This window comes from Sciurus vulgaris, assembly GCF_902686455.1.
Source record: "Sciurus vulgaris genome assembly, chromosome: 17".
Lineage (NCBI taxonomy): Eukaryota > Metazoa > Chordata > Mammalia > Rodentia > Sciuridae > Sciurus > Sciurus vulgaris.
Genome location: NC_136478.1, coordinates 172,923 through 198,666, shown reverse-complemented (window position 1 = coordinate 198,666; position 25,744 = coordinate 172,923). Strand labels below are relative to the sequence as shown.

General features: G+C 49.7%; 2 protein-coding genes across 6 annotated transcripts; one reads left to right on the top strand and one right to left on the bottom strand.

The window, feature by feature from the left end:
- The first annotated feature begins 214 nt into the window (after positions 1–214).
- DRC4 (dynein regulatory complex subunit 4) lies at positions 215–20,694 on the top strand. 4 transcript variants are annotated; one of them, XM_079119166.1, is made up of 12 exons: positions 216–408; positions 3,845–3,921; positions 6,105–6,191; positions 8,473–8,670; positions 9,068–9,274; positions 11,608–11,662; positions 12,331–12,536; positions 13,289–13,456; positions 13,779–13,865; positions 16,675–16,884; positions 18,790–18,855; positions 20,422–20,694. In XM_079119166.1, exons 1-12 carry the CDS (start codon positions 312–314, stop codon positions 20,569–20,571), a joined length of 1,608 nt encoding a protein of 535 aa, XP_078975292.1. In that variant the 5' UTR covers positions 216–311; the 3' UTR covers positions 20,572–20,694. The 4 variants fall into 4 exon arrangements, 3 of the variants coding, with proteins under 3 accessions (XP_078975292.1, XP_078975293.1, XP_078975294.1); XR_013760500.1 differs by lacking the exon at positions 20,422–20,694 and having other exon boundaries at positions 215–408; positions 16,661–16,884; XM_079119167.1 differs by lacking the exons at positions 216–408; positions 3,845–3,921; positions 6,105–6,191; positions 8,473–8,670; positions 11,608–11,662 and having other exon boundaries at positions 9,136–9,274.
- Positions 20,695–20,974: 280 nt separating this feature from the next.
- On the bottom strand, positions 20,975–24,089 carry LOC306648817 (5-hydroxyisourate hydrolase-like). 2 transcript variants are annotated; one of them, XM_079119177.1, is made up of 4 exons: positions 23,932–24,089; positions 23,265–23,404; positions 21,728–21,863; positions 20,975–21,199 (listed from the first exon to the last, which is right to left on the bottom strand). In XM_079119177.1, exons 2-4 carry the CDS (start codon positions 23,393–23,395, stop codon positions 21,110–21,112), a joined length of 357 nt encoding a protein of 118 aa, XP_078975303.1. In that variant the 5' UTR covers positions 23,396–23,404; positions 23,932–24,089; the 3' UTR covers positions 20,975–21,109. The 2 variants fall into 2 exon arrangements, with proteins under 2 accessions (XP_078975303.1, XP_078975304.1); XM_079119178.1 differs by lacking the exon at positions 23,932–24,089 and adding an exon at positions 23,741–23,873.
- Positions 24,090–25,744: the final 1,655 nt, after the last annotated feature.

Below are 25,744 nucleotides of genomic sequence, written 5' to 3'. Positions count from 1 at the left end.
TTCACCACCAGGTATTTATGAGGCGCCAACTATGTGCGGCGTCCGATGGTGCTGGGGTGGTAGGGGCTTATGGAGGGGTCAAAGCAGCACGGGTACCCTGGAGCCGGGTAAACCAGGAATTGCAGACCGTGGTTAATGCAATGAATCCACACTGGGAATGGGAGGGGGCGAGAGGGTTTAGTGGCGAAGCTAAGGGGGAGGGCAGGACCTGGACGAGCTGAGAGCACTGAGATGGCTCAGTCCAGGCTCATCTCCAAACGCTGGTTCTGTACCGGGCCTGTCCGCAGTGGGCAGACCTTTGAGCACTCATAATGTACCAACCTCTTTTTGCACAGTATCTCATTCCTTCCCCAGTGATTCCAAGAAGACGGTATCCTGAGTTTTCAGGTGAAGAAACAGCACACAATGGTAGGTAATGTACCCAAGGTTGCACAACCAGGGCTAGAAGTGAGAAGGACCCAGCGTGAGCCCTTGCTCGGCAGTTTACAAAACAAAAATAAAATAAACTATCAGGAAAGAGGAGGAATTTGTCCCCAGTGGAAATGACTGCGGAGGAAGGAATATGAAGTGACAGGGCTCCAGGGAGGGTTGTCCAAACAGCTTCAGCCAACCAGAGTCAGACTCCAGGCCCTGGCTTCCCAGCCCAGTTACACCGGGTAGCCAGCCCTTCGCCCTAGATGAAGGTCAGTCCTACAGGCTAATAATTACTTGTTTTCTTTAGTTAACCAAACAAACTAAACTATCTGCTATTTAAAACCCTCTAAAGTGATAGCAGGCCCACTAGAACATGAACTGCTGACCTCCCTGATGCCCCTAGAGGCAGAGCTTCTCCCCTAGGGACAAAGCTGAGCTACAGGATAAAGGGTGGGGACATAAACAGACCAGTGACAGCCCTGGAAAGTGGGGGCAGTGGGTGGGCATGGTCCACTCCCAGGCAGTTGGCTTCTTTTTACCAAAATAATTTTCTTTTTTTTTTTGTGCTAGCGATTGAACCCAGAGGGGTTAAACCACTGAGCCACATCCCCAGCCCTTTTTATTTTTTAAGACAGGGTCTCACTAAGTTGCTTAGGGCCTCACTAAATTGCTGAGGCTGGATTTGAACTCATGATCCTCCTGCCTCAGCCTCACAAGCTGCTAGGATTATAGGCATGCAGCACCGTGCCTGGCATCCAAAATGTCTTTAAGAAAGGCAAGGCAGGGATTGGGTTTGTGGCTCAGTGTTAGAGCACTTGCCTAGTACATGTGAGGCACTGGGTTCGATCTTCAGCACCACGTAAAAATAAATAAGTAAATAAAATAAAGATATTGTCTATCTACAACTAAAAATAAGGCAAGGCAGTATTTCTTCCAGAATTTTCTACTTCCATTGAGATAACTTCTGCTTGAACATTGTCAGGACCTGTAACTTCTCCTACCAATAGTGTGTGGCAGATGTGATGTCAGGTGACTTCTGAGCCTGGGTCATAAGAAGGTTCAGCTCTCCTGGAAGTCTCCCATTAGAACCAGGCCTAATGGGATGCTACCTCTTGGGTTCTGGCTGGCTGTTCCTATGAGGTCCCAGCCGATAGCAACCTCAATTACCTTTACATGGGTCCCAACTCTGCCTTTGAACTGGCCTCAAGTGGGGGCTGAGTGAATTGTTCCACTAAGTCATGGTCTGGTTGCAGATTCATGAGCAAAACAAATGAGGTCACTATATTAGCCACTGCATTTTATGAAGTCACCTGTATTGATGTCAAATTGTTATTTGATAGTGAATCCCATTTGAGGGACGAATAAATGATACAGAGGGGTTCTTGTCAAAGACTTCCTAGCTGGTCATTGACACGCAGTTTGGCTCTAGAGGCCAGTGTTTATTTTCTCTAACTTTTCATTAAGGACATTCTCAAATGCACAAGTGGGGAGAGCGGCACAACTGACCTGCTCACCAATCTGATATGTCAACTTTTAGCTCATAACCCGTTTTCTCTGTTCTCAGTCACCTCCCTCTGCTGCTGGGTTGTTTTGAAGAAAATTCTATACATTATATGATTTTCTTTCTAACTACTTCAATATTTACCTCTAAGATATAGATTCATGTTATCCCAACATCTAGGCCTGCAGTGAGATATGCACTGGGTGGCCTGAGATAGTTTTTCTGGATCACTAAGTGGTTGTTTTAGGAAGATCCAGATGTTAGAAAAGGGTCAGTTAGTTTGCATGTATTAACATTTGCTATTGGATTTTTCAGGAAACTCAAATGCCATTTGCTGGGCTTCTAAGCTACACAGCTTGATACTGAATCAAAGTTTTGAAGCCATACATATGAAGAAAAGACTCTTCTAAAAATCAGAATTCAGAATTCAATATGAAAAACCCAGATCACAGTGAGCCTTGTTAGGCGCACAGGGGGGTGCGGCCAGGACTCCCTGAACTATTCATCTTTGCCATCCACAATGAAAATCAAACTGTGCTGTCAATTTGTGACAAATGAACACTCATCTCAACCTTCCTGATGGAACCATCCTATTCTTACCTTTTTTTTTTTTTTTTTTTTTTGCAGTGCTGGGGATTGAACCCAGGGCCTTGTGCTTGCACTATTCTTACCCTTTTTAAAAAATATATTTTTTAGTTGTAGGTGAACATAATACCTTTATTTTATTTTTATGTGATGCTGAGGATCGAACCCAGGGCCTCATGCATGCCAGGCAAGTACACTACCACTGAGTCACACAACTCCAGCCCCTATCCTTACCCTTTTTGTTGAAAGGAGTTACGCTAATCCACTTATTTAATTCAGGGCTCCATGCCAGACTTCTAAAGCAAAAAGCCAAGAATGGAGCACCTAGTGTGTTGGGTCTGTTAAGAAAGTGTTAAATAATGGTAATTACCCTGCCAAACCTCCTTTTGGGAAACCCCTACCCCCACCTCAGTGTTGGGAAGAAGGTCCCTGTCAGGCATACAGATTGGCACAGTGGTGCTGGTTCCAGGTTTGCTATGAATACAGCATGGCTGAGGCGCTGAGCTCAGTGAATCAATCCATGTGGCTTCCAAGTGGCTGCTCCTTTCCAAGAACATTCACGTGTTTGGGTGGGCAGACAGGAGCAACTCATTGCTGTGGCTCTCAGAGGCCCACCAATGAGCATCTGCTCTTCTGGCTGTCTGGGAATACCTGAGCCCCCCTGCACCTTCTTTCATTACTCATACACTGCTCCCAACACAACTTTCTAGGGGGAATAGATTCTGGAATCTTCATTTCAAAAACAGATGTGAAGCAAAACCTGCTGCAAGATCTAACACCCTCCCTTCATTCAGTCCTGGAGATTGAATGCAGGGGTGCTTTTACCATTGAGCTAGATTCCCAGCCCTTTTTATTTTGTTTTGTTTTCGAAACAGCTTTCTTTAAGTTGCTGAGGCTGTCCTTAAACTTGGGATCCTCCTGGGATGACAGACATGTGCCACCACGCCAGGCTGCAACATCATTTTTTAAGAAGACAACGTTGAGTGCTTAGGCAAAAACAAAACAACCACTGACGAATGAAGACAGACACCTGCTTATGACAAAGTCAGCCTTCTGGTTGACACAGGTCATCATGTATATGTAATAGGTGGTTGCAAGGACTGGAAATTCGCTTTGGAAATTCTAAAACGCTTAGCAGTATTCAGAGCAAACAGAAAAGGAAACCGACTGCTCTCTTTTCTGCAGCGCTTGTCTGGGAGACGGCATCCAAAGGGCTGGGGCCACCCAGGCTGCCTCTTTAGGCAGGGGAGGTTTAATAATAATGAGAGGGAGGGGTCACTTGTTTTAAAACTTTGGAGCTAAACGGGAACTTAGTTCTCTTTGTCATTTCTGCTTCCCGCTGAGGGTTTCTGGAAACCTGCCGCGTGTTCAAGCCTCTCCAGAGTAGCAGGTGGGGAGGAGTCTTCCAAGCCGCGCGAGATGTGAGTCCCTGGAGCAGACTTTCTAGTTTGGGTGCTGTCTCAAAGCCATGGGAGGTCGACTGATCCTTCAGCCATTCGCCCATTCCCCAGCTCATCTTCACGGAGCACCTGCCATGTAGGCGCTGTAGGACGGAAGGAAACTACAGTTCTCCCTCTTCCTGGAGCTCGAGTTCTAGTGGCCAGGACCAGCGATAAATGAAAGGTGCCAGTTTAGGGAAGTCGAGGGGTCAGGTGTCTCGCGGACGCACGGAGGCCAGCCCACTGCCGCGTCCCTGGCAACCCGGGACCTGTCCCAGCGAGTTGCTGGGAACGCGCTCCCACCAGGGCGGCAGGAGGAGTCTCGCGAGGATCTCCGAGATTTCGCGCGGGATCTCGCTCGGTTGCCGGGAGACGGCGCAGCCTCCGCGGAGCTGGCGCGCTCCGCTGGTCCGCCCGCACCATGGTGAGGCGGCTGGGGGGGCTGGGGATGGGGATGGGGCTGGGCGGGCGATCCTGCGCTCAGGAGCGCCGGCACGGCGGGTCTGGAGCTCTCGGTTCCTGGAGTCGAGGGCGGGATGCCCTCTTGGGGTCCCGGTGGAGAGAGCCCGGGGTGCCGGGGTCTGCACGCACTCGGAGCTGAGAGACTTGGTGCTTCGCGTTTCTGTGCTCCCTGGGGTGGGCTCAGAACTTGCCGAGACCTAGGGCCTGGTGCGCGGGGTGTCCAGAAGGGAGAACCTGGGTCTCTCCGATCCTCGGACCCTAGGGTTTCACTTCTTATGGGTGCTGGGGACACAGGGCCGCATGGAGGAGAGTCGGGTACGGGGCTACCTTAGGACCTCCCACCTCTGGACTCACCACGGTGCCTGGAGGCTCCGCTCCACAGGGGCTCTGACAGAGGGCCCGGTGCCCATGGAGTGCCAGGGGCATCAGCTCGGGGTTCCCTTGGAGAGCCTACTAGGAGAAGGTAGGCGGGACCTCACTGCTTCATCAGGTGTCCGTACCCGACTTTCCCGTGAAATGAGACCTTCTGCTTTGTGATACAAGAGATGTCAGTAACCTAGTTTTTAGGCAGCAGCATGGGTATCAGCTGGTGGGGAGGAAACCTCACTGTGGGAGAACTTTAGGAGCCCCACCAAGCTCCTGCTACTGACTGCGAACGTCCCAAATGGTAACTGGTGCTGAATCTGCCTCCAAGGCTTATGACCTTCCAAGGCGCTTCCATTCTTAGAGAGGAGTACATTAGGAGTTATGGTTTCTGTGCGTATCATTTGAAAACCAACTGTGGGGAAAACGACAAAATACTCATCACAAGGTTGTGGGAATGTGTTGAGTGTTCTGCCTGCCTTAACCTCCGCTTCAGCTGGCTCCTTTTTCCTACTGTTTTTCTAAGACTTCCCTGTAAAATTGGTTAATGTTACAGAGACTTGTAGAACATGAAAGCACAGACAGGAGAGAGCTGGTAGGAGAATAGGGCTTGGAAGATTGTATCTGCTTGAATGGCCTGCAGGAAGTGAATGAGTGTAGTAGAAGTTACCTTTCTCAACCTTGTCAAAGCTGTTGAAATGAATCATGACCTCATGACCAGTTCTTCTGGTGACCCATTTACAGAGCACCCATAGTAGGTACCTTTTGATCAATAGTTCTTGGTCAGTCTCCCTGAAGAAGTTTTATATTTGGAAGAAAGAAAGCCTTATAGTGTCAGAATTAGTTATTGCTATGGAGTCATTTCTCCCTACATTTATTTAACAGTTTCTTTCAGTGGTGGTTACCAAGCATTATAGGCAACATGGTAACATTTTGGCAGAGTGGTATTGGGGGCTGTCCTTTCTGAGTCTAAGTAAATTTTCCATTCACATCTGTGAAGTCTACCATATATGAAGGAGTGAAGGATTTGGAATAGCTTCCTCCATTCCTTTTAGAGGGAGAAAATGTACTTTTCTGGAAAGGGAGATGTCTCCTTTGTGCTTCTCCAGATGTGTTGACAGGGTTGTGTGTGGTTAATGGTGGGAAAACCCAGTGCACAGAGATGTGTTCCAGTTAAATGCTCCTATGGGGGAGGACATGAGAGTGAACTGTAGGGGTAGAGGTTCCAAACAGGTATTCACTTCCCCCCCGAAATGCCTCATGGGAGCAACTCAGAGCCAGCCAATAAGGGGAAGTCATCAGAGTGTCCTTTACTTACCCAGTTCTCTCTTCAACCAAAGGCGCCCAAAAAGAAAGGGAAGAAAGGCAAAGCCAAAGGCACCCCAATTGTCGATGGGCTGGCTCCAGAGGACATGAGCAAGGAGCAGGTGAGCAGGCCTGTGTTGCCCAGTCCTGGCTGGGGTGGGTGCCACTCCAGGCACCTTGGTGTGCATCTCATCACTGCCCGATTCAATCCTCTCCCCTCAGTCTGGATCTTCCATTTCTGTCCATAATTACCATCATCTTTACAGTTTGCAGGTGCATTACATATTTTTAAAAAGTGGAATACAGCCACATTAAGGAACTTTCTAATAGAGTGGTTGGAATTTGGAAGAAAATATTTTTCTGAAATAATAACTTTTTAATTCTGTTATCTTTCAGTCTTGCCCTCTTATGTATCTGATGTTTACAGGGCTGTTAGTATACACATGTATGCCATTCTCCTTTATTTACCATTAAACATTATAGCAAAAAGAAACTTTTTGAAAGGGACATGATTTACCTAAAATCACATTTCCTCAATCTTACTACTCATTCATTGTTTTTGACAAAAATTCCAACAAGGAGTAAGAGTGTCAGGGCTGCCTCTTGTTGCCTGTGTTTAGTTTGGAGAGGGAGTGGAGTCTTTATAGTTTATTTGAAGTAATTATCATTTCTTCTTTTATTGGTACATTGTAGTTGTACATAATAGTTGGGTTCATTTTGAGCTAATCGTACATGTAGTAATTATTTTAAGCCACCTGTTTATTTTGATGTAAAGGGTTAGTGAACTTGATTGTGTGATGACAATTTCACAGAAAAGACTCCTGACAGCTATAGCATGTGGCAAGCACAGTGGACCTGTGTCCTGTGTGTTGATGACCCTGTGAACCTCTGACAGGGGACCTAAGGGCTCTGTGTGGACCTGTGTGATAGTATTAATAAACCTAACTTTCTTTTGATAGTTTTAAGATTGAAAAATAAATATGAAGGAGATTCAACGAGTCATGTGAGCTGAGGTGGTGATGACTGCTGTATTTTAAGTGCAGGAAAATCACTGGCAGTTTAAGCAGAGTGTGGTGGGATCGAGTTGTGTTTTTGGAAGGGTCACTGGGGTGATGGGTGGAGAGTGGATTGAACATTGCATTGCCCCAGCACGTGAGCTGTTTCGTGTACCTGTTTATACCTCATCCTTGTAGAGCTGGAACTTTGATGCAGCGGTGGTCCTAACCATGGGTGGTCTGCAGAGAAGAGGCTGGCCATGGATACTGAACACTTGAGGCACAGACTAGGAAGCCAGCAGGGTTCAGCAGTAGGGTAGGGACTGGGGTGATCTGGAGAGTCGTGCCCTCCCCTTTGCAGAGGACCGCTGTAGCCACTTCACTTGGTGGTTGCCATGAGGGCGTTGGACTTCATTGCTCTTTGTTTTCTGATTTTTCCAGAAAAGGTAGGAATCTGGATATTTACAAGAAATCTAAATATTGAGTGATGGCAAAATCTAACACCATATGAGCCCAACAGAGCAGGTTGGAACCCTGGTTTCAGCTGTTTGTTGGAGTGACACTAATGGCCTGTGATGTGAAGACATTTGTTCTTTTGCTGAGGCAGTAGTCAGAATCTGTAATGCCATACTTCCTTGTGGGGACCCAAACCCCTGCCCAGTGTCTTCACCTCACAGCCCACTGGTTGGTTCTCTTGAAGTAAGAAACATGGTTTCCCTGTGGGGAATGTGGTTTTGGGAGAGAGAAAAATTGACCATAAGTGGCTTGGGGTTGTGCCCAAAGATAACCAGTTCTCAAGGGAAATGAGATCCTAAGAAAGCTGTAAGTCTGACCTACTTTTCTCCTTAACCTATTTGCTCATTTGCATTTGGCTCTGGGCCAAAACCTGTTGTTAGACCTACTGGTTTTGTGTATTTCTGCTTAATACTGTATCTTTAAAAGTGAGTTATTTTCATTTAACATTGTTTTCTGAACATGTTTACATGCTGCTACATTATTTTCATATATATTTTTTGCCATATAATATTTCTTCTAGTTGATTTACTCTAATTTTCCAATTATTTTTGTTTAAAATTGTCCTGTCTCATTTTCTTTTATATATTTGTAGTTCTAATAATGTTCTAATAATGGTGAGGCTAATATCTTTGAGCAAAAAGCTCTTGTGTTTCATTTTAGAAATTTCTTTAGTATAAATTCCCAGGAACTGCTGAAAGGATAGAGTTGTTTTGTATTGGCTGAATTTGAGAGAATTTTGCCATTTACCTGATGTACCCTGTCCCTAGAGCCCCTTAGCATCATGTTTTAACTTTTACTGTTAGTTCTTATTATTTTGGTAAGTGGCCCCTCCCTCTTGCTTCCTTGCTGTTCTTCATCTACCTGCCTCTACTGTGGGTGTGCGCCTGGTCAGGTGGAAGAGCATGTCAACCGCATCCGAGAGGAGCTGGACCGGGAGCGGGAGGAGCGTAACTACTTCCAGCTGGAGCGAGATAAGATCCATACCTTCTGGGAGATCACACGGAGGCAGCTGGAGGAGAAGAAGGCTGAGCTTCGAAACAAAGACCGGGAGATGGAGGAGGCTGAAGAGAGGCACCAAGTGGAAATCAAGGTGAGTAGGACTGGCCTGCTTGTGCCCATTAGATTCACCTGCAGCAGCATAGTAGCTGGACTGGGTGGTGGGGTGGGAACTTTTATCCCCTGGCTTTGGGATCATAACTCTTGGTGCCCTTTATATTGGGAACCTGAAGATGATTTTTTCTTAGAAGAGCTCCTACTCCTTCAGCTTCACTTGAAAGGAAAGAAGCTTCATCCCTCCAGTGTCAGGAGAGCCCTGCAGATCCTGTGTTTGAATCCCAGCCTTCATGATGTGGAAGGTTGACCTCCTTGCAGCCTGGCGTTCCCTCTCAGCACTGTGTGAGCTGGGCGTGCACCTCACCCACCAGCTGCGGTGTCCTGTTTTGTTCTTCAGGGTACGAGTGAGCAGGTGGTGCCTTCCTGTCCCACAGGTGTACAAGCAGAAGGTGAAGCACCTGCTGTATGAGCACCAGAACAACCTGACGGAGATGAAGACTGAGGGCACAGTGGTCATGAAGCTGGCTCAGAAGGAGCACCGTGCACAGGAGGGTGCTCTGCGCAAGGACATGAGGACACTGAAGGTGGAGTTGAAGGAGCAGGAACTGGCCAATGAAGTGGTGGTGAAGAACCTGCGACTGGTAGGCATGAGGAGGGGACACCAGGGTGATAGACTGTGGGGTCGGTAAGCCTAGGGCTGCCTGAACTCCTGATCTTTCAACAACTGGAGTTTAGGTTTTGTGTAAAAATTCCCACATTTTTTTCAATTCTTTGAAATACTTAAAAAAAAAAAAAAAATGCAGTCCACCAAACCATATTTCAGGGTCAAGTGCAGATTGCTGTCTTAGACCCATTCAATGGATTGTCTCCTCCAAAGGAAAATCCAGCTCAGGATCTTTTTTCATGTACTGCTGACCTCTGACACCCAGATACTCTTCTTAGGGAAGAGCATTGGATGTTTTTAGAGAATCAATCCTTATATGCCTGTGATCCCAGTGACTGGAGAGACTGAGGTTGGAGGATCGCAAGTTCAAGGCCAACCTGTGCAACTTTGAGACCCTCAAAATATAAATAAATAAATAAATAAATAAATAAATAGGACTGAGGATGTAGCTCAGTGGTAGAGCATTTCTGGGTGCACTCTCCAATCCACAAAAAGAAAAGAAAAAAAAGAAAAAGATGTCCTGTGTAGCAGTCCTTCAGTAGCTGCAGGCATTTGATTCTAGGGGTTTCCAGGTGGAGACTGAAATTCATTTGCTGAGTGTCCATTAGGTGTCCAGCCCTAATCTGATCTCTGTCAGAATGCATTCCGAAGTGGGGCTAAAGGGTCAGGAAAGAGAGAGACAATACACGGGAGAGAAGACAAAATAAATGTGTCAAGTGCACATAGCAAAGCTGATAGGGATGAGTATTATAGGAAGAGCAAAGTGAGGTGAGTTGGGGGAGCTGGAGTTGTGGGGAAGCTGCAGTTTTTACAAGAATTCCAGCATTGCCTCATTGAGAAGGTAATATCTGGGCAAAGGCTGGAAGGAGATGACTGGGCTGGAAGAGACCAGCCCAGAGAAGGGATGGGTCAGTGGGAAGGCCTAGAGGCTGAAGAGATGGCTAGAACTTGTTAACTCAGAAAGCCCTGGTGAGGATGGGGGCTTTGGTACACTGAGTAGGGAGCCCTCTGAGGACTGGGGAGAGGAAGCAGGTGTCTGACTTTAGTTTCAGAGGTACTTCCTGGATTCTGGGTAGAGCAGCCTTCCTTAACACATTTGCCTCATGCTGGGAGCAGCCCAGCTTCAACTGCCAGGAGCTAGTCAGTGGCATTGCGGACAGCAGTAAAGCCTGAGGGCGAGGGCCTCCAGAATTGCATGGTCTTTCCTGAGAACCACAGAATGGTTGGTTGCAGATTAATTCAGTGATATGAGACTGTGTGCTTAACCTGAGGTGCAGGTCCTTCAGAGTGGTCCTTCATGTAAAATACTGCCCTAAAAATAGTTTAAGTTCAGGGGCTGGAGTTATGGCTCAGTGGTAGAGTGCTTGCCTGTCATGTGTGAGGGCCTGGGTTCAATACTCAGCACCACATAAAAATAAATAAAATAAAAGATCCATTGACAACTAAAAACTTTTTTTTAAAAGTTTGTGATTAAAAATTGTAGTATCTAGGGGCTGGGGAGATAGCTCAGTTGGTAGAGTGCTTGCCTTGTAAGTACAAGGCCCTGGGTTCAATCCCCAGCACCCCCCCCAAAAAATTGTAATATTTAATACATTGTTCCTAAAGAAATTTATTTATTTCAGTAGTAGGAATTGAACCTAGGGATGTTGTACCATTGAGCTCCATCTCTGGACCTTTTTTTTTTTTTTTTTTTTGGCGGTACTGGGGATCGAACTCAGGGCCTTGTGCTGAGCTATCTCCCTAGCCCTCATCCCTAGACCTTTTTAAAAAATTTTTCTTTGAGACAAGGTCTCACTAAGTTGCCCAGGCTGGCCTTGAATTTGTGATCCTCCTGCCTTAGCCTCCTGGGTCACTGGGATTACAGGTGTGTGCCACTATACCTGGCATAATAATTGTTTATGAAAATAATTTTTAAATGTTGCCCTGAGCAACAGTGAGATAGGTTAGCAGGAACCACCTGAGGCTCCTGGAGAGAGCTGTAGCTCTGTGCAGAAGTGACTGTTCTCCACTTGTGGAAAGATACCATGAGGAAACCAAGCTGTCCAGTACTCAGATCTGTCACATCATCCAGGCTCAGAGGTGATCTTGTTCAGGGAGATGACTTATGAAATGTGGAGATTACCAAAACTATGTTATTCTGGGCAGGTTCCATGGACTTGGAGGGGAGGGGAACCCAGCAACCAGCAGCATTAGCAGCACAGGGTTTACTGAGCTGTACTTTTCTTAGGGGTGAGGAACAGGGTTGACCTGAAGGGAGTGGACCTCTCTCTGCCTCATTGTCTAGTTATTTGCCATTCTTCATTTGTGCAGAAACATACCGAGGAGATCACCAAGATGCGGAATGACTTTGAGAGGCAAGTTCGAGGTCAGTTTCTCATATGCACATTGTATTGGATGGTGTCAGAGACGTGCCTTCATCAGAAAGTGATTTGCCTCCAGAACTTGTTAATTCAGAGCATGCTAAGCAGATTAAAACAACCCACATACAGAGAGAGAGAATGGACCCACTCAGAATCCCAGAACAACTTATTTCCGTGTGTTTGAGAGGCTGTGAGTACCACACACTTCCCCACTCCTGTCTAAAATCAGTAGTTAACAGCAGGCAGGAGTTATTCAGTCTTGTGGGAAGCATTCTTAGAATAGTCTTCTGACCTGAGAAGCCTCAAATTTCAGAAGTCCATGTGGCTTACTGATTAAATCCTGTAGTCTGTTGCTGGATGGCTGCATAGGCCATGGTGAATGCCCGTTGGGGTCAGCTGACAGTGTTGGTACCCCATGCAGGCATTGATTAACTGTGCCTGTCACTGGCAAAGGAGGGTCAACAGTGGCCCTTGCGCTGAGTGTGTCCCCTTGAACCTCAGCAGGAAAAGCTCACCTAGGCCTTTCCTGTTCTTTGGCAGAGCTTGTTTCCACAGCCTTTGTTCTGACCATCATGGGGTTCTTTGGCCCTATTTTCAGGTTTCATCTCTTCTTGTAACTACAGGGCACTTGTTCTTCCTTTGTTAAGCTGCTGTATGTGCTGCTACCTTTCAGAAATTGAGGCCAAGTATGATAAGAAGATGAAGGTGCTGAGAGACGAGCTTGACCTGCGGAGAAAGACTGAGATCCACGAAGTGGAAGAGAGGAAGAACGGCCAGATCAATACACTGATGCAGCGTCATGAGGAGGCCTTCACTGACATCAAGAACTACTACAACGATATCACGCTCAACAACCTGGCCCTCATCAACTCCCTCAAGGTGCTGACCTGGGTGGGCCGGTAGACCCTCTCTGCCTGTCCTCAATGTGGGGCTGCAGACCCCAGTTCTCACTGTCCCTTGGACCACTTTCTATAAACACACTGGACACAGCCCCTCTGCTACCCTTAATTGAAATACATAAGTAATATAACCCGTCTCCATCTGTAATTGGAAATAAGCAGGCCAGGTGTGGTGACGCATGCCTGTAATCCTAGCCACTTGGGAGGCTGAGGCAGAAAGATCACAAGTTTGAGGCCAGCCTGGACTACTTAGTGAGAACCTGTTTCAAAATAAAAAATAAAAAGGGCTGGGGATGTAGTGCAGTGGTGGAGCACCCCTCGGTCCAATTCCTAGTACCACATACAAACAAACAAAATTCCAATCAGGACATTTCCCTACTGGCTGTGAAGCAGTAATAGGGTATCCTGACATATCAACACCCAGGCACCATGCCATGGCTGCATTGTGGCCAGAGTGGGCAGTTGTCATCATCCTTCAGATGCTGGCAGTCACAGGGTTTCCATGGTGGAGAGTAGCCCTTGTGGAGTCCTGAGTAGAGTGCATTTTTGCGTGGAAGCTGCATTCCTAGAAAATCCAGAATAAGTTAAGACTTTGCAAAACACAGTTTATACATAAAGCAAGCCTAGGTCCCCAGCGTGTATGAGGCTGGAAGGACACGTGTGTGGTCAGGAGTGCACCCAGCCCATGTCCCACAGTCTGAATCCCTCCTACACCTGCACCTGAGCCCATAGGAGCAGATGGAGGACATGCGGAAGAAGGAAGAACACCTGGAGAGGGAGATGGCAGAGGTGTCTATGCAGAACAGGCGTCTGACAGACCCTCTGCAGAAGGCACGGGAGGAGATGAACGAGATGCAGAGGAAGCTTGGAAAGTATGAGAGGGACAAGCAGATCCTGGTGGTGAGTTCCCTGCTGAGTTCCTCCTTGGCATGTGCGTTCCTGGGCTCAGGAGAGAGGGCACATCTGGGGATATCTCCTGAGGGCAGAAAAGGAAGGGTGGGGAGGCTGCACTCTCCTTCAAGAGTGAGGGTGCTAAAGGAGATGAGGCCCTAGTCTTCCATGTATCCCACTGACCAGCGTAGGTGGGGTCTGGTTGTTGGGATTTTCCCAGCCAGTTGTTCCTGGAGTTTATTTCTGGCCTTGCTGTCTTCCAGGAGCTTGTGGTACATGGATGCCTCTGAGTCTGAACGCTTTCTGTCCCCACTTCCTGTTTTCTGTCTAGAGCACAACAGCACGCTTGAAGGTTACTGAGAAAGAGCTGAAAGACCTGCAGTGGGAGCATGAGGTGCTGGAGCAGCGGTTCATCAAGGTGAGCGAGGTGGACCAGCAAGGCTGGTCTCTGGGTTTCGGAGCTGTTTCTCAGTTCGCTCAGCGTTTTTGAGTTAAAAGACCATGGTGTTGCTGGGTGAGTGGCACTTGTCTGTAATCCCTACAACTCTGGAGGTGGCTGAAACAGGTTCAGGCCAGCCTGGGCAGCTTACCAATATCCTGTGTAAAAATAAAAAGGGCTGGGGATGTAGCTCAATCTCCAGCACCATGAAACACAAAAAGAGAAACAAAAACCTATGGTGTCTGTTACAAGGCCTGGGACCTTGTGGGGAGTGCCTCTCTGTCCCCTCAGAAGCTGGCCTTTGCAGCATGAGGAAGAGGTCCAACCCAGGCAGCAGCTCTTTCCACCTGCATATGTGTGTTGTTGAGCCCTAGCCTGTTACACACTTGTGCAGAAATACTGAGATCCCAAGGGTAAGTGAACTTGAGTGTTGTACTGCTGCTCAATGCTGGTCCCCATGAGAGATGATGGTTTTGTGAGCCGCTTTCCAGGCTTCTTCCTGCATGTATTAGCATAGATGTGGCTCCATGGTTTACAAAATGGGAGCATGTCAACAGCAACCTGCATTTTAATCTCAAAGTATGTCTAGCTTGTACACACAGAGCAGCCTCATTCTTTTTGACATCTGCATCTGCTTGTTTGTCTAGCTAATTCCCCTAGGAGCTGTTCTTTGTTTTCACTCCTTTGCTGTTACAAGCATTGTTGGTACAATTACCCTTTCCAGTTCATCTCTGCAGCTCCGTGATTAGTCCGTGCAGTGGAGTGCTGGGTCAGAGGGGTCTGTGTTAGAATCCTGATGAGTCACCAAGAGGGCTGCTCTGGGTGGTGTTCCTGACAGCTGCCTGAGGGCCACTTCCTGCTCTTTCCTGTCTACTCTGGAGCTGATGAACTTCAACCTTTGCTGATGTGATTGGGCAAACACTTCTCATGTAATGTGCTGGTCTGAGATTCCTGTGAGTGAGAGAAATGCTTGGTCCTCTGTCCCTTGCAGATATTCCCTCCCTGCTTCTGTGGGTTTGATGAAGGTCTGGCCAAGGCCAACTCTGCATCACAGGGCCCTCAGGCTCTGACTGTGGCTCACACAGTTGAGCATTTCATCTATAGCCATAGTCACTAGAGAGTTCATGGATGCAGACCAATAATGGATTGGTCCCATCTCTCCAGAGCAGGCCCCTTAGGAGCCTTGCATCTTGTGTCAGGTCTTAATTCACCTTCAGAGGTGCTGAATGTCTCACACTGCCACTGGCAGCCAGTGACTTGCATAGACAGCCCCAGGGCAGGGACCCCTGGCCTTGCCAGTGAGACTCTGATTCCTACTGTTAAACAGGGTGCTCTTCTTCCTTCCTGTGGAAATATGTCTGGGTTTCAGCTTGTTCTCTGCCACATCTTACACATGAATATGATATGTGCCAAAGACAGTGTCTCAGAGAACCAAGAACTCAGATTTGCTAGCAAAATATAGAGACTTATGATCCACAAGTTTGCTGACAGGGAATTGGATATAGGCAAATCTATGGGATTGTACAATAGTTGGGGAGGGCATGGCACTCTGCATGGAAGCCTCTAGGCTATGCTGCTGCATGGAAAGCTGCGGTGTTGTAGCATGATCCTCTTTCTTTCCTAATGGTGATGAGAACATTCTAGAAGGAGTCACACCAAATGATCACAGTAGTGGCCTCTGGGAATAGGAGTTAAAGGGGTGTTTATCTTTTACTATAAAGTCTTAATGTTTTACAATTCACAGTAAGAAGTAGAAGGGTAGCCAGGTGCAAAGGCTCATTACTGTAATCCCAATGGATTGGGAGGCTGAGGCAAGAGGATCACAAGTTCAAGGCCAGCCTCAGCAACTTAGCAACTTAGACCCTGTCTCAAAATAAAAAATAAAAACGGCTAGGGATGTTGCTCAGTGGTTAAGCACACCTGGGTTCAATCCCTGGTATTAATAAAAAAAAAAATAATAGAGTAGAAGATGAGAAGGAACAGTCTTACCTATTGGTTGACAGACTGCTGCTGCAAGGCTTTCTTTAGACCTGCCCTGTAAGACATTGATGGCAGTAGGAAACTCCGAGGGCTCTCCTACAAATATTGCCTGCTGGCAGTATGATGAAGTGGCTCTCACATGGGGGCAGGGTACATCTCCCCTGAGCCCACAGCCTTAACTCACGCAAAGCTGCCCCTGACCCACCTGTGGAGCAGATTTCAGGGTGGGGCTATTCCAGCTCTTCCTGGCACACCCCATTGCCACCACGGCTGCCACCTCCTCCTCCTCCTCTTCCTTCTTTCTTCCTTCCTTTTGTCCTTCGTCTCCTCCTTCTCCTCCTCCTCCCCCCTCCTACCCTTTCTTTGTCTCCTTCTTTTGAAGTCCTAGGGATTGAACTCAGGGTGCTCTACCACTGAGCTACATCCCCAAAACTTTTTATTTTTAAATTTTGAGACAGGGTCATGTTAAGCTGCTGAGGCTGGCACTATGATCTTCCTTTCTCAGCCTTTGGTTATAGGCAAACACCACCCATCCAGCCCCATTGCTTTTTGAAGAGATTCATGCTACTATTTCCCTCCTTCAGTCCATTGTGTAGACAGCTGCACACTTTTAACTCTGTGCACAGAGGGTGGGGTTTCGGGCAGTGTGGATGGCACATAGACCATATGCTGTGGGTGTTGGCACTAGTGAAAGTGACCTTTTGTAGTAGCAATGTGCTCCATGTAGAGTCAGGGTGGGAGGTGACTTCTCCTCAGTGGGATGTCCCAGCGAGGGACCTTGTTGCCCACCCCAGCCTCCTCCTTGCAGGTACAGCAAGAGCGGGATGAACTCTACCAGAAGTTCACTGCAGCCATCCAGGAAGTGCAGCAGAAGACAGGCTTTAAGAACCTTTTGCTGGAGCGCAAGCTGCAAGCACTAAATGCTGCCATGGAAAAGAGGGAGGTGCAGTTCAATGAGGTGCTGGCGGCCTCCAACCTGGACCCTGCAGCACTAACACTTGTGTCCCGCAAGCTGGAGGTAGGTGCAAGGACTCCTGGGGCAGGGCTGGTGGGTGGCCTTGTCTCCTGTGGTGGTCCTACATTGTGCCTCCTGAGCCGGACACAGAGGTGACACCGTAGTTACCCACGGGGGAGGGTTTCCTGCAGCCTGAGAGTGGGGCAGGGGTTCTGCAGGCATCTGTGCCTCAGGCCTTTGTGTACCAGCAGTTCCCTCTCAGGGGCTTTGCTCGTGGGTCTCGCTGGCCCCTCCTTAACCTCACGGCACTTCTTGCCCTCTGAGCCTTGCCATTCTCGTTCTCCAGTGACTCCTCATCGCATGCCAGGCTCTAGTCGCCAACTAGAGCCAAGGATGTTTTGGGAGCAGAAAAGCTGCTCTTGGACTCTACAGGCCTGAGTCCCCTAGTCACTTGATGATGGACCCAGAGACAGACCTGGGAACAGCCTGGGAATGAAAAAGCCTGTGGGCCTGTACCACAGTCAGCTCTTCTAAGATGGCTCATCACAGTTTAAAACTCTAGGCCCAGAAGATCAGCCTTTTGTAAAGGCACCTCCTCTCTATTTAAAACACTCCAGCCTGGTTTGCTTCACTGCCCATCTGCCCTCCCACCATCCTGACCTGAGGCTGTGTGCAGCACTCGGCCTCACATTGAACACCCCAAGCTGCCTGGGGAGCAGCCAGCTGTTGGGGTTTTAAGGACTGATGGCAATTGCAGGCCTGTCAAATGTACCTTGGAGTAGGACTGGTCAGGAACCACAAGGTTCTGGGCACAGAGGCCCAGATCACAGAGATCCCCCTCTGCCTCAGATGGGGAATGCATGGCATTCAGCAGGTAAAGTCAGTGCAGAATGAGGAGCAGAGATCCAAGCGCTACCAAAGGCTGGCTCTGCAGCACTTATCCCTGACTGAGGAGGGACTGGGAGGGTCCAGGTGTTCACGGGGGAGTAGCAGGGCCCTGGATGCTTAGTGAGTGGTGGTACCTGTGCGACTAGGTTACTGGAATAGATAGGCCCAAGCCCAAGGAGAGGCCATGTTCAGACTGGCAACAATCTGACTCTGGATTGGCGGCTTACTTGCAACATGGGTAGGTCCAGGAAGTGAGGTCCTGCTGCTCGAAAGTGGAAGGGATATTTTCACCTCTCTGGATGGGTGAGCCAGAGATGGGGATGATAAGAATCAGTCCTGGTCACCACAATCAGGTGAGTAGTAACTGTGGGTTACAGTTGGTACTAAATGTGGGTTAGCCCTTGCCTTTCCTGGTTGTTGTTATCCTCTCTAAAGAGGCAAGTAACCTTCCAGAGAAGTGACAGCAGTGCCCACAGGGATCTCTCTCAGGCTTGGCAAGTGAGGGTTTGGGGAGCTTCTCTGGAGCCAGACTGGGTTCAACTTTCAGTCTGGCACCTTGCAGCACCCCTCAGGTGGGAGCCCTAGCAAACTTGCTGCATGTGGGAACATCCCAAGGGGCTTGGGCCCTGCAGATCTGGGCCCATGATATCTGGTTCAACACTAAAGTTTTAAAAGTTACACAGGCTACTCTTTCTATTTAAAAATGGGATAATAATGCCACAAGATTGAAGAAGTTTAAAAGTGTGTAAGTTCTTATGTTTAGTGCCAGACTGCTGCTTGGCAAGATCCTTGCTGTCCCTGGTAGCCCCTCTTCATTCCTTGCCATCTAGATAGTTTCTCCATGAGGTGTGGATGCACAGGGGCATCCCTCTGTTCTCCCCTTCCTCCCTTTCTGTTTTTTCTTGACCCTTGGGGACCTTCTCCTGCTGACATACCCTTGTGTGGATGCATACATGTATCCAGTCAGGACTTTATTCCCTGAGCTTCTTGAGAGCTTCAAGGGAGCTCCCAGACCACCATCCATCTCCTTCATCTTGGCCAAAAGACCTGTTTCAAATTCACCTCTGCCTCTGTCCTCAGGATGTTCTGGAGTCAAAGAACAGTACCATCAAAGACCTGCAGTATGAGCTGGCCCGAGTCTGCAAGGTATGTACCTGTCTCCCAGCCTCCTCCCTTGACCCTGACCTGGCACCTGGCTTCAGCCTGAAGACAGTTTGACTGCTGACCATCTCTGAGGACCCACCCGTTTCCCATTCACACCTCATATGGTGAGGCTGGTGGGTCATCCCCATGAGAGGGATAGACATGGCATGAGGAGTCTGCACTTGTTTAGAGCTACTGGGCTTGACATGTGGTCTGGGGCACAGTCCTGGCTACTGCCCTAGTGTCCCCTATGGGCTGCCCAGTGCAGGCTTGGGCCTCTGCCTCTGATGGTTTGCATTCTGTCCATTGCTCTCATCCCATGGTGCTGACCTGGCCTCTCAGGCAGTTGGAGGGGCCTCCTCTCCTCTCCGATTAATGGCCACTGTCCTCAGCACAGGACATAAGGTGCCTAATCTTTTCTAACTTCTTTGAGCATTTGATGAAAGCTACACATTCCATGCTGAATGTCACATCAGCAAATTCCTGACACTAATACCTGCACCCTGGATATGCCAGAGCAATCTGGGCTCTGTCCCCAGCGTCCCCAGACAGCAAGACTGAGCTGGCTGCTCTGTCTGCACTTTGTGTGCTATCTGTGGAGGAATTCACCAAGAGCAACTGCCCCACCAGTGTGACTCAGCTACACCCTTAATTCTGTGGGGTAGACATGGCTTCCTGGTTCTGTTGTTTGGGGACATGTCCAGATATTTCTCTCATCCTGTTTCTCTAAGATCCCTGGATGCAGGTAATGTCCCCTAGGGTTCCATGTTGCCCACATGACCCTGATCTCCCAACCCTCCTACCTCTTGTATGACATCTCACTTTTTCTGCAGATGCTGGTGCTCATCTGTGCAGAGTGAGGGCCATTTGCTGTGAGCCTCAGGGGTCCACATCCCAATTCTCTCTGGAGCCTGCCCTTGTCCACCCTTCAAGTCCCAGAGTCTTTTCTGAGCCATAGTGAGGATAGCTGCCCTTTTGAGCATTTGCTGAGTCAGGCAGGCCCGAAGCATTTCACACACATCAATTCATTGAGCTTTTACAACTACCCAGTGAAATAACCCTTCTAAAAATTTATTTTTAAATTTCTAGAGTGGGAAACAGAGACCCCTGGCATGGTTGCTAGGAAGGCACTTGTCTGTGTTGGCCCCACCAGCTCTGTCTCCCAGGCCTTGTCTCTTGGGACAGATCAGGGGTGACCAGGACCCTTCTCCAGGCAGGCCCTGCCCCTGGTGAAGATGCAGAGTTCCTGGAAGACGCAGGGTGCTCTACCCATTGGGAGCAGGGAATAGATGCTATTGGCAAGGGGATGACCCTCACCAAGACGTGCTGGCTGAGGAGCTGGGAGCCCACTCAAGCCACAGTTCTGCTGAGCTCCTCCCTCTGCCTCAATGTGCTCTCATGCGTTAAACCCGTCAATGCATGCAGCGGTGTCAGCACAGGGACTGGCACACAGTGATCACTGGCAAATGCTCGCTCTATTCCTCATACTACACTGGCCTCCACAGAGTAGGGCTCAGCTCTGGATGGGTCAGCTTCTTGTTCCTTTCTGACACTGCCTTGTCCCCACAGGCTCACAATGACCTCCTGCGCACATATGAGGCGAAGCTGCTGGCCTTTGGGATTCCCCTGGACAATGTGGGCTTCAAGCCTCTGGAGACAGCCGTGATTGGGCAGACACTGGGCCAGGGCCCTGCAGGACTTGTGGGTACCCCAACCTAGTCACACGCTTGGGGCTGCAGCCCGCAGAGCTGACCAGGCACACTCCCCAGATGACCCCCCTTTCTAGGCAATAAGTTTTTAATTTTTAGATTATCATCAGTGAATGAAAGTTTTTCCACATTTCCTTGTGTTCTCTTGCTGGGCTCTATAGGGGAGAACCACCTGCAGGGCCTCTGCCCAGGGCATCCTAGTCTGACTCCTTCCCTGGGGGCACGTCCAGCTCTGCCACACCACACCTCTGAGTCTTCCGACCTTAGCGGCACCTCCTCTGACAACCCCCTTGTTCGTGTGGGGGCCGAGGTGACAGAGCTCTGTCCCCGTTCCAAAGATGGGAGCAGCTCTGCAGATGCAGCACTGACATTAGGGACCTGAGTAAGTCATGGCTGCCCACCACAAGTAGCTCTGCAGATACAGCACTGACTTTATTGACCCAAGTCACAGCTGCCCACTAAGAAATTCCAGAGGTGGACCAGAACCTCCAAGGAAGCGGGCTACCACTGATGGTGGGTGGTCAGCCCAGCCAGAGCAAGGATGGGCTCTAGCTCCCTCGGTACGTGGTGTAGGACCATGGGCTCAGCAGCAGAGGCACATGGAATTTCTGGGTTTCCTTTGTGATGGTGAAAACAACCTGAGAGATGCAGAGAAGGAACAAGAAGACAGTGAGGGACCACAGCACAGGAGCCACCTGACCCCAGTGCTCCCTGGGAAAGCAGCCCGGATGGTGGGGCAGGGTCAGCTGAAGCCCATTGGTGGACTGGGACCTTCCTGAGGGCTGAGGATGGGGGTGAATCATCCCCTGGGCATGCTGGATGTGAAAAAGGCCAGGTTCTTTGACTGGCTCCAGGTGAAAGGGGAGGCAGTGAGGGAAGGCCCAGTGAGCTGGAGTCAGGGCAGATGAAAACCTGTCTATGAAGAGGGGATGAGTCACCCCCAGCCTGCCTCCCCAAAGCCTGACTTGGGCAGGTCATGGATGGGCATGTTGACATGAAGTCTCATGCCTCAAGTCCCAGGACCCCTTTCTTGTGGGGAGCTCAAAGCAGGCACGCTCTTGTGCCTTCCACCTCCCTCGGAGAGGTGGGACCGGTCTGCTGATGAGTCCTGGTCTGCAGGTCAGTGAGTCAGAGCCTCCACCCTCTCCATCCCCCACAGCACTCACCTCTACATATGGGTAGAAGCTCTCCTGTCCCCTCTCCTTCCAGTAGCTCTCAGTGTCAAAGGACAGCTTATAGGTGCCTGGCTTCATCTGGCCTGGCCTCAGGAGCCCAGGACAGCGGCCATCTGGGTCTGTATAGCTGGGGAGAAGATGGGCTGCCGAGCTCAGATGTGGAGCCAGCCTCCCCAATCCCCTTGGGTCTGATCCCTGTGGCCTCAGACACTCTGCAGCCTGATGCAGACATAGCTGAGCAGAGATGGTGGGGCAGTTTCTAGGGATACTGCTGCACTGCCTATTTAGGAAATCAATAGAGAAGCAAAAAGGGAAAAATTCTCCCATGATCTTTGTATTCAATATATTTTTCTAGATTTTTTTCTATGTTTAAATGTTTATTTACAAGTTTTTTTTTTTTCCAAAATGCATGATAGACTCTACTATTCATAATGTTTTCTAACCTGTGTTTTTCATATAATTTACTGTGCCTGGCTTTCTGGGTCAATAACCATACATTTATGTGGTGGCCTGTTTCCAACTGGATGGAAGGTCCATGTTGAGCAGGCTTATCCCTCATGGAGTGTTTTGAAGGCCTGCAGTTCTGCCTCATTACCTCTAAAGTTCCCATGTTCTTCATACCAGGTGGACCTAAAGTGTCCCACTGCACTTAGGAGGGGAAGTGCATGCATGGTGTGGGGGTGGGAATGGTTCTATCTAACCCTATGGGGGCTCCTGGCCAGAGCAGCACTGAGCTCATTTAGATGGGACTGGGCCCCTCGCTCCTCACCTTCTGTGAAGAGCTGAACAGGGAAGGAACAGCTACACCCTAGACCCTGAACCTTTGGGCCTACCTTCTCGCCTGGCTCCCCACTCCTGCTCCCAGGCTGGAAAGGAGGCCACAGAGGTGCCTGCCCTCCTCAAGATGGAGGGTCATGGGGATGAACCTGCTTACAAGGGCCAGCTGCAGGGCCACAACCCAGCCAGTCTGGGCTTTCAGCACCAGAGACTGGAATCCCCCACCCCCAGCAGAGTGTGTGTGCATATCCAGGCTGAGGAACACAGGCCTAGCTTGGAAGCCTGGCTTTTACCTCACACTGCCTCAGTTTCCCCATCTGTAAAAGGGTAATTTGGTTCCTGTTCACAGGATGTATGGAGAATAAAAAGAGCAGGAATTAGGTGCTATGCCATCTGAGGCCTTAACTCATCAGGCCTCTCAAGTTCATGGGAGAGACATACTGCTCTCACCCCAGCAGGCCTCAGCAAACTGAGTAGGATGTTCACACCTACTTTCACTGTCCCTGTATTCCCACGTGAGGAACCGAGGCTCAGAGTCAGTGGGGAGGGTCCAGGCTGGGAACCTGTGGGCCTCGAGGCTGAGGGGTTGGTGGGTGCAGGTGGGCAGCAGTCAGCTCTGCCCTGCAGCCCTATGTTTGCACTCCTTGGCTGTCTGAGATCTGATCTGTCTGGGTGGGACTCAGCAAGGGCTGGTGCTGGTGGTGGATCAGGTGCTCTGGATTCCCTCCCAGCCCCAGGGTCTGCCTCCTACCTTTTCCTCAGCTCTGTCCACTGCTGGGTGAGGTCCTCCAGCCGGGACAAGTGGAGACAGAGGCCACAGGCTGGGAGCCCCGAAGCAGTGTCTAGCACGTGTGTGGTCAGTGGGCTGCTGTCAGGCTCCATGCCACTGCCCTGGATCACAAGATGGGCAGGGTGAGCTCTTGAGGGCCTGTGCACTCAGTCCCCAGCCCTGCAGTCCACACCTCTGTGAGGAGGGTAAACAGCTCAACTGCCCTGAGGGCAGGCTGAGTGCAAGGGTCACTGGAATTGCTGAATTTCAGGGCAAGGTGTGGACCCCACTTTCGCCTCCCCCCAGCCCTAGTTCCAGCCCATCCATGGCCTAGTTCTCTCAGAACCCAGCTCTCCTTTTGCGTCCGTGGTTCATAGGTCCCTTCAGTGCTTAGCACCCTCCACCCCCGGGCAGATGAGGGAACAGGAACCCTGAGGGTCTAGGGCTGCGCCTTTTACCTCGGAGAGTCCAGGTAAGGAGGGCAGTAGCCACACAGCCGCCCTGGAGAGGGTGCTGCCGCGGCTCGGGAACTCTGGACTGTGGGACGCCCGCAGGCAACTGGGACCGTGGGCGGAGGTCGCCCCGCCCGGCCACGATAGGCCCCTTGGGTCAGTGCGGCCCTGGTCTCGCCCTGGCACCCGGGACCCACCTGTGCGGCCACACCTGGGGGAGCCGCTCCTTGTGCCCTGTCGCCGTCTCTCTGGTTGGCGCGGTCCACCCGCACTGTCCACCAGGAGCCGCCCTACAGCTTTGAGCTCAAGGGCTCAGGGCTGCGGGGTCCGCCAAACGCCTCGCGGGCGGGGCCTGGGGGCGGGGCCTGGGGGCGGGGCGGTGGGTGCCCGGAGCAGAGGATGGGGGTGGGGCCTGGGGAGCGCGGGGAGGGGTGTCGTCGCTGGCACTGTGCCCCCTGGAAGCCCAGAGTCAAGCAAAATTCTGATGGAATTCCCTCAGCAGGCCAGGTAGGGTTTCTGACAGACCACCTGACCTTGCCTCAGTTTTCTCGTCTGTTAAATGGGAGCAGTGAGGACTCCCGAGGTGATTGAGAGGGTACCATTGACCAAGGCGAGGCTCCACGCCCCTCTTCACCTTCCCCTGCTGTCTTACCTTCCGGTGCAAAGGACAGCTTTGTGTATGACTGTGAGTTTGTATTTCAATGTCCCGATTACATAACATGTAGAGGACAAATTGTGGACATAGCATATAATATGTAAAAAGAAAGGGCATTCTATATTTAAAATCTGAATGTTCTATATTAAAACCACCATGCTGGCTGTCTTGTCTTGCTTGCTCTGGCACATAGCAACTTTTTTTCTCCTTGCCAAGTTTCGATTTGAGTTATGCAACTGTGAGCATGGTTGGTTGTAGGTGAGGAATCTGGCCCCTGCAGGGTAAGGCCAGGAACCCTCAGCAAAGGCTGGGGATGTTGGGTGGTAACCACTCTGGGGGTGGTGAGGAAGCATCTATTCCAGGTCTAGACGCACACTTCTGGCTCACCTTCAGCTCACGCCTGTTGTGGCAAATGCCAGTGGGTACCAGAGACCAGAAGCAACCCTCCTGGCCCCACTGGGGACTAATTAAATAAGTGATCCTCTCAGGCACCAGCATGCTCCACATACTTTTAGAGGAAGGAGGCCCCTTTTTAAGACAAGGTGCCATCTCCTGGAAACAGGTAGGGACAAGACTGTACAGTGGGACAGAAGGCTTAAGTTACATCTGCTGTTTGCAAAGATCCGCTCACCTGTCCCTCAACCACCTCATTTTGTGTCATTATCCCCCTGTCTATAGGAAGAACAGGCACAGAGAGACCATTATCTGAATATTGCCTGGATAGGTGCTTGACATTGGTGGATGCCCCTGAGACCAGCGTTTGTGGCCAGGAGACTTGTTTTCCCTCCTTAGTCTTTTGTGCTCTTGGGTTTTTAAAAATATGATCTTGGCTGGGGTTGTGGTTCAGTGGTAAAGCACTTGCCTAGCATATGTGAGGTGCTGAGTTTGATTCTTAGCACCACATATAAACAAAGATCCATCAACTAAAAAAAAAACAACCCAAAACTAAAGAAATATATGGGGTTGTTTTTGCTTTTTCCAAAGTCTCAAATGTTATATTTAAAAACAAGCAAACCTTTTTCCTGGGGGGTGCCCTTTAACTGATACTGTACCCTGGAGTGTGCCCAGCTGGTGGGTCTGCAGAATCAACAGGCAGAAACCACAGGACTGCATCCACACTCCAAAAGGAGCCTGGGAGTCCAGTGTCTGGAAGTCCATCACACTGCTTACCTATAGCCCAGCACACCCCTGGCAGTCCTCAGGCCTGGAAGAAGAGGAAGGCACTTCAGGATCAGGATCCTGATCAGGTCAGGATCATGTTCCAGTTTGAGGTCAAATTCACATTTAAGGTCAAGTTCAGGCCTAAGTTCAAGACCAAAGTCAAAGCTCAAAAGTTCAAAGTCAATACCCAGTTC